This window comes from Nipponia nippon, unplaced genomic scaffold (assembly GCF_047370975.1).
Source record: "Nipponia nippon isolate SJK-2023a ecotype South Korea unplaced genomic scaffold, ASM4737097v1 scaffold_1, whole genome shotgun sequence".
Taxonomy (NCBI): domain Eukaryota; kingdom Metazoa; phylum Chordata; class Aves; order Pelecaniformes; family Threskiornithidae; genus Nipponia; species Nipponia nippon.
Genome location: NW_028262290.1, coordinates 5,864,104 through 5,872,440, shown reverse-complemented (window position 1 = coordinate 5,872,440; position 8,337 = coordinate 5,864,104). Strand labels below are relative to the sequence as shown.

Sequence of the window (8,337 nt, the reverse complement as noted above, 5' to 3'; positions counted from 1 at the left end):
CAGTGAATACCTTGACATTAGCTGTAAGACAATGAAGAAGAATCAGTGCAAAGTGGAAAGTTACTTTTATTGTACGTTTTTGCACTACATGGCTTGGTTAGTAGCCCTGCAAGTGGACAACTGAAAAGATAGACCATACAATATAAGAAAATAGAGGTTGAAGGACATTACAGATCATCTGATCCTTGTGGTGTCTGAATGAAGGATTAACTGTTCTGAAATCATCCTTGGCAGATGTTTGTCTAATGTATTATTTAAAATTTCAATGACAGACATTCTCATCTCTGTAAACAGCATTCTTCAGTGTTTATTGCCCTTAAAAGTATTTCTCCTTTTCTAACTTAAATGTCTCTTGCTAAATCTTAAGCTAATTACTTTTTGTTCTGCCATCAATAGATATGAAGAACATTTTAGTCTTGTCTTTCTGAAACAAACTTGCCACAGCTGAAAGTGGGAGGTCTGTATTCGCAGGAGCAAATAATGTTATTTCTTTTCATCTTGCCCCAGACACAATATTTTCTAGGTTCCTGCTTTTCTCTTGGTCCCTCCACCCAGTCCACATCCAGGTTTTTCCTGCATAGTCTACATGTTGTACTGCATGCTGGACTCAGGACTGTAGCTGGGGCCTTTCTAGTGTTAAGCAGAGTAGGAGGATATTTGCCCTACGACCCACTTGTTTGAGCATCTCAGAAATGTCAGAGGTGTTCAACAATATTAACTTATTTTCACTTTGTGGTCTACTAATGTCTCCAGACACTCTTCTGAAGACTTCTATCTAAGTAGTCAGTCTAAAACATTTTACTGGGTAGCTGTTGTGTCTGAATCTCCTGTGAGTTACATGGCGCCTGATATTCATTCTTCATCCACCTGGATAATGTCTCCCAAGGCCATCCTTCGAGTAGACTGCCTCCTCACAAAAGAGGCTTCATCCATTTCCCCTTGCTTTGCTCCTCGTTCCTTCTGCTTTTTGGCCACATTTTCAATGAGCTTGCTTGCATCACTGAGGGTTTTTTGTGTTCGTTGACCTGCAGATTTCTGCTTGCCTTCTCCCACACTTGGATCCATGGCCTTTAAGGGTTTGGCTTTCCCGTGGTCTTCCTGCTGCTCTTTCATGTGCCTTACTCTGAATCGGCGCCGAGAAACATTCTGACAAGGATCAGGGATGCTGTCAGGGCTGTTAGACTCTTCATGCACGTCAGATACCTGGACAGTGGGGATTAATGGCTTACAGAGTGTCTTGGGAGCCTCTTCAACACCTGGTTGTTTAGTTAACTTAGAGGTTGTCTCTGGAGGCAAAATAATTTGAATTTCTCCCAGGGGTTTGCTGCTTTTAGGGGGCAGGGGATCATCTTTATTCTCCAGAGCAGCCTTCTCACTCAGCTTTATCTTTTGAAGGTTTTCCAGCTCCCCCTGAGCCAGATTCTTTACCCTTTTCACATGGGGTTCATTGCTGATGGAGTTGATAACCATCAGCTTCTGAGCAGCCATTTGGGCTTCTCTCTGGATGCTCATAATCTTTTGGAGCTGGGCTTCTTTTACTTCCACTGGGATCTCCAGAGGGGCCAACTTCACTGGCCTCTTCATGGTGACGTTCTCTGTGCTACAAAACTCTGTTGCACGACGCAGGCTGGGAGACAAAGCCCCCTCTTTTTTCACCTTTTCCGGCCACAATTTTTTGTCTCCCTGGGATAGCCTCTTCTCTGAAATCCTTGGAGAAGGAGAATGGAAACCAAGGTTTCTATGTTCACTTCCTGGCTTCCCTCCTGGCAAGATGAGAATGGGAATTTTCTCAGGCTGCAGGTTCACAATGGTGACTTCACTGACAGTGCAGTTATACTTGGGTTTTTCTTCAGCCATTGGGACACCCTTAAAGAAAGCAAACAGATATGGAGATCACTATCATGCATTGTATTAATCATCACTGTTAGGTTTTTAGATGATGTTTGGGTGTTTGACAAGAGTGCAAGCTTGGTGTCCCTTGAAGCGTACTCCTCATAACCATAAATCCTAAGTACTGTGCTCCATATTTTGGTTTACCACAGGCTAATTTAAAATAAAGGGCAAATTTAGTCTCCGTATCTGGAGACTAAATAAACCTGACAACTGAGGAATCAGGGCTTGTCTCCTCCCTGACTGCCACCAGTACATCTCAAGCAGCATTACCATTCTTTCTCCCACTCTGTCCCAAATACTGAATATCTTATCTAAACAGTGAACAGCACCAGCCTGTACACTGCAGTCACTAATTTAAAGGAAGGTTAGGACCTCCACAAGACATGAAAAATACCAGAGAATTTATGTTAGCTTGGGGAAGCTCCTAGCTGAGGCTCAGGTGTGGGTCCTTCCCTTTTCCTCTGACATTCTGAGTGATGGGCATTTCTGCTCAGGGTGATTATCCAGCTTGCTCCTGTGTGTATAATGACATGTGCTTTATAGGGCAGGGCAAGTGTCTTCGTTTCCACCAAAATTCTGTCTAATTTCACAAGGTACTTTTCCATAAAGGGTAGACAATTGAACCAATGATGACTTTGCTTGTGTCAATAGAAAATACCCTTAAATGGGCCTAGACGATGTTCAGAATACTGTGGATATTGTTCAGTTTCAAAAGCAATACTTCTAAGGTGCTAAATAAAGGAACTGCTAAATGGCAGATGTGGCAAACCTGGAGTTCATTTCTTGCCCTTGTTCAGAGAAACTTTATGTCATGGTTGGCAAAAGTTCCTCATTTTCATCAATAATATAAACATCTCATTGTAAGCAGGGCTTTGCTGTTCAATTTTCTAGTTTTGTGTAGGCAATGATGGGCTCATGGTTGGCATCAGGAGATGGGGTCTGTCCCTGCTTCTGCCCAAATGAGTAAGTAAGTCCTCTTTCCTAAGGTCCCTTTTCCATTCCCACTCTCTGTTTCTTGTACCGACTATACATTTTATGGGACAGTCAAGAGCAATATTCTTGACTGTATCTTGGACTTCTAGACCTTATTATCCTAAAGGTATTTTATTAAATTATAATATTAACTTGTTTTTTCCTCTGACAAACAGACAACATGAGCTATTTCACTTCACAGCTCCTCTCATCTCATCTAATCAAATCTGCCTTGGTAATTCCTGTTCGCTGATATTGGTGGGAATTTTTTTTTTAAGCACCTGAGCTTAGTATCATTGTAAATAAAAATGATACTCCTCTTGCCCTTTCTGTGTCTTGCTCTCTTCCAGGAAAACACTTAAGGCTGTCTACAGCTCTGTAAATGTGAAGTGAAATAAAATAAACATAAATAAACCCTTGTCCTAAAATGCAGGCACATACAGCAATGAGACAGAATGAAAGCTCCAACACAGAGTGAGGTATGGGAATGGAAAGGAAGGAAAGGTAAACAATATAGTACCTACAAATTATCATTTTTTAAAAGATCTTGGTTGAAAAGCCTTTTAGCTGACTTTAAAAAGTGAGTACCCAAGTAAAACCCAGCCACCTATCCAAGCCTATAGAACAACCTGCCTGGACAATGCCTCTTTCTAGCTATGGCCATTCTTTCTTTTCACGCTAGTTTCAGACAAGAGTGATTAAGTGATTGGATCTTTCTCTGCTGCATTCATCTGAGGAAAATTCAGCCAAGTTAAGAAGGCTTGGAGAAATTTTACACACCACCTAAATCCAACTGGAGTCCTAATGTTAATACACTTAAAACCCATCCAAGGCTAACGTGCAAGATAAGCTACATCCTCTGTTACCCTGTGCACATTACTCAGTACCTTCTCAAAATGTCTATCTGCTATGTATATACTCCTACTTAAAATTTAATTAAGTAATTGGCCCAATCTTGTGTAGGTAATTGCTCTGTGCCCAAAATTCCCTTTGCAGTCAATGAGAGACCCATACAAAGAATGACTGCTTCAAGCTCTCAGGATCAAAGTATTATGATAGCGGTATTATCAAAGGGACCACCAGTCTTTATTTAGAAACCACAACCTTCATGTAATTTAAATACTTTCCTTCCCGGTCTCATCTTGCTGATCCTTGTGATATAAACTGCACAGTAATGGAAGGGCAGAGGCAGAAGGGTCATGGTACATTATTACTATTTTACTAAATTTATTGCATGCACTGAGGCCTACTGGCAAATTAGCATGGAGTGGCCTCAGATCTAAAAAGCTTGGTGTCCCCCATAAACAGGAGTATGATGACCCTCTTCTTCAGCTATCCTAGTGCCCAGACTGAATGGTCCTCAGAGAGAGGTGCTTCTGCTATTTTTAATTCATTTTGATTTCAGGAGTCTGCTTATTGCAGGGCAATAAACACTTGGTTTATAAGCAGAAAGTGAGATTTGCAATAGAGTCATAGGGAAATCTGATGCCGTTTTGAAACCTTGTTCACCAGCTTGACACTTAGGTCAAGAGAAGGAATTGAGCTGAGGTTCCTTTCCAGTCTTCGTCCTCAGCCTCTGTTGTTCTACAGCTGATGAAACCAGACAGATTTAAAGGAGCCTCAGGAGCCCTCAGGTTTTCTGTTGGTATGTACCTGGCAGAAATGGGGAACCAAAATGGGCCAAGCACATAGGATGCTCTTAGATATCCTGACAACCAGCTGGACCTAGCCATAAAGTCAATCCAGCAGCAGGACAAAGCAGCACGTTGCTGTTCTGTCACAAAGCTCTGCAGGGCTTGAGATCCAAACCACTATTGTATGCAAGTCACTTCCCTGTATGGCTCCAAAATGCTTCCCCATTTCAGTCCTGTTGTGGACATAACCACCGGGAGGCAATACTGGGACTATAGTAGACATGATTATAGATGCATCATGGTTGAAAGGAATCCTTTAAAAATCTCTGCTTCCTTTAAAAATCCCTGTTTTCTTAGTCACGCTTGTGAAGTTTCCTCTCCTTATTCAATGAAACCAAATTTATAGTACATTATATAAGAAAAAAAAAAACAAACAACAAACAAAAGCCAACTCTAAATCCCAAGCTCTTCCTACATAAGGAAAAGCTTTAATCTCATTGCTACAGGATAATCTGTAGTGATAAGCAGATGTTACACAACTCAGATGCTTTTCCTTCCCATCATCACGCGTATCAACTGATTGCTGCAGTTCAAAGGGGAGGACAGAAATACCTAAGAAAGGAAGTTCACAGATCAAATCCTCCAGCTTATCTGGTTGAAAGCTTGTCCTCAGAGTGGAGGTTTTTGAGTTCAATTCCAAAATAAACACCAAGCCTTCAGTGTGCCTTAATTCTCCATGTGATGCCTGAAGCTCTGCTACTGAAAAGCCCTCTGGCACGTGGAGATCCATTACATATGCTGTCATTCAACAGGGGAGAGAAACGATTCAGTTTAAGCATCTAGGAATGAATGGCTTTGCTTCCACTGCAGATTCTGCATGTACAGTAAATAGCTCAGGTCATTGTGAATGGACAATGCAACAAACAGAGCCAGTACCTGAATAGCTCCCAGAAAAGCCTTTATCCTTCCTCCCAGTACTCTGTCTGCTTTGTCAGCTGGCATAAAGATCACACCTGCAACATCAGGGACTTACATCATCATTTGCTGTACCAGAAAAATTTAACAAAACGGTATTGTCTGTGAGCCAGTGCGTCCTAGGAGGTCAGGTGGTCCATCGGGCTCGTGAAGCTAAAATATAACAGTGTTGGTAATCAGCAGTACTGAAGAGAGTGCTAACATCCTGCCTAGCTGTCTTTGATCCGAAAACAACCAGGTACGAAGGTGGAATGAGTTGGGGTCTTCACACAAGTCCCTGCTGAGTCTCTTCAGTGCAGGATCCAGAGATCACGTGTCATTCTGCCAAAACTCCCTTTCCATTGCATTACTTGGTATCTTAAAACAACAATAATAGCAAGAAGAGTTTCAAAACAAAACAAAGGAAAGACAGTTGAGAGGTCTCAACACCAGCCCAGTATCAAGGAACCTGCTTCAAATCCCTTTTCTACCACAAGCTGCTCATGTGGTGGCAGGGAAGATGTTTTGTCCCTCTGTGACTGTTTTCCACCTGTATACTTGTATTGATTCCCTCTCCTAAGCCATAGGAGCATTTTGGATGTAAGTATACTAGAGACTGTAAGTTACTCAGCAACAAGTGAAATGGAGTTATGTTAATTCCCAGTATAGGTTCAGTTCCAGATAATTTTCAGAAAACAAGTGCTCTGCAGAAGGTGGTACCTGTTGAATAATCAAAACATGAAAAAATCTATAATCACTTGAAAATTATGTCAAGTAATGCTAAGCACATATGCAACATTTTTCTCAATGATGCTCTGCCAATTTCTTTACATTTTGTAGGATTCTACAGATCCTTAGTACAAGTTTTGCTTTGTAGAGGACTTGTTTTTACATTACAGGTTTTGTTTTGTAGGTGAGAGAAGGTTTTGGACATGACTTAGTATTTACAATCATGAACCTAAAGGAATGTTTTGTGAAAACATATTTAAAATTTGTTCTTAAAGTTTGGGGGATCTTAAGAGGAATTTCACCATTTCATACAATTTGGCACACTCTCCTTCCTAATATTATCATTGCTTTAATAGCTCCTCCCTGAATACATGAGGAGACCAGTCTGAGTTCTAGGAAACCTACAGCAGACCTGCCCTTGCAGGCACACCCAATTTGCAAATCATGGAGTCTCCAGACTTCCCGCATGACTGACAAACTTTACTGAACAACCTAAGTCTTGGGAAGCTTCTTGTAGGGATTTGCAGTATTGCAGGAAAGAAGGGGAGGTGCAGAACTCCAGTTCTGGATTTCATATTGGCACTCTGTGATGATAAGTAAGTCATGTAAGCTAACTTTTCCAACTTCCACATCTAAATAGGGACATTGTTCCTTATTTAGACCAAGACAAAGATTTGTAAAAATGAGCAACTAATATTAGACTTCTAAATCCAGATTTAAGATATAAATAAATGACCTGTTTTTCAACAGTAGCACTGGCTTTGCAATTCTTAAATACAGCCAACTTATTTAAGGATCTAAATCAAAATTCAAGACTCTAGCTTCAGCTTCAAAAATCTTAGCCTCCACTGTCACAATAAGGAGACTGATTTCTCACAGTTCTGAGCACCTGCAAATCCCAGCCATTTCAGCAAGACTGTATGAGAAGTGAAGGTCTGCCTCTGCAGTTGGACCCATGCTGACTGGGGTGTGTATGTGTGTGTGACACTACAGCACTAGCCCAAATCTCCTCACTGCTGTGTGTGGAGTGAAACTGTATTGGGTCTGGCTGAGATGAAGTTAATTTTCCCCATAGCAGCCCTCATAGTGCTGTGCTTTGTATTGGTAGCTAGAAAGGTGTTGATAACACACCAGTGTTTTGGCTACTGCTGAGCAGTGCTCGCACAGCATCAAGGCTGCCTCTCCAACATTTCCCCTCCTCACTAGTAGGCTAGGGGTGGGCAAGATCTTGGGAGGGAACATAGCCAGGACAGCTGACCCAAAGTGACCAAAGGGATGTTCTATACCATATGAAGTCCACTCAGCAATAAAAGCTAAAAGAAAGGAGAAGGAAGTGAGGGGCATTCGTTATTTATGTGTGTCTTCTGAAGCAACTGCTACGCGTGCTGAAGCCCTGCTTCCCGGGGAGTGGCTGGACATCGCCTGCTGATGGGAAATAGAGAACAAATCTTTTGTTTTCCTTTTGCTTCTGCACACAGCCTTTGCTTTTGCTTTTATTAAACTGCCTTTATCTTGACCTACGAGGTTTTTTTTCCATCTCATTTTCTCCCCACCCTGACCTGCGGAGAAGAGGAGTGATAGAGCGGCTTGGTGGCACCTGGCATCCAGCCAAGGTCAACCCACCGCAGAAGCAGAAATGAAAAATGCAATATCCCCTGCTAACTACCAGCTCCTGCTTACGTTACATGCCCACAAAGATAGCAGCATGAACAGAACTTGCAGAGACAAAGAGATTGAGCTCTTACCTTGCCAGTTTTTCTTAATTTAGAGCTTGGCACTGTAAAATCCAGAAAGATGGAGCTGCTACCGTGGAAGCTCATGTCTAGGAATTAATTTGGTACCCTGCACTATCCCACTGATAACAGAGGCCAGCACCTTGGAGGCAGTGAGAGCAACTCTGCAATCATTCAATCTGCCTGTTCTCTGGATGCCACTCATCCATTGCACTCAGAAATACCCAGGGAGACAAGCACCTTTTCTCAGCTCTCCCCTGCAATATTTCATTCAGAATGGAAGAATGAGCATCCCTGTCTTCTGAAAAGGAGGTGTCAGCAGTGCCATTATCTTTTCTTAAAACATATAGGCTAGGAACTTCACTTCTCAGAAGAGAGACTCTCAAGCCACCATATCCCATCTCTCCACAGAATTGTGGGGT

At 42.0% G+C, this 8,337-nt stretch overlaps 1 protein-coding gene across 1 annotated transcript; it reads right to left on the bottom strand.

Moving 5' to 3' along the window:
* Positions 1-852: 852 nt before the first annotated feature.
* LOC148057235 (uncharacterized) lies at positions 853-8,002 on the bottom strand. The gene is made up of 2 exons (XM_087733790.1): positions 7,928-8,002; positions 853-1,866 (listed from the first exon to the last, which is right to left on the bottom strand). The coding sequence occupies exons 1-2, from the start codon at positions 8,000-8,002 to the stop codon at positions 853-855; spliced, it is 1,089 nt and encodes a 362-aa protein (XP_087589916.1).
* Positions 8,003-8,337: the final 335 nt, after the last annotated feature.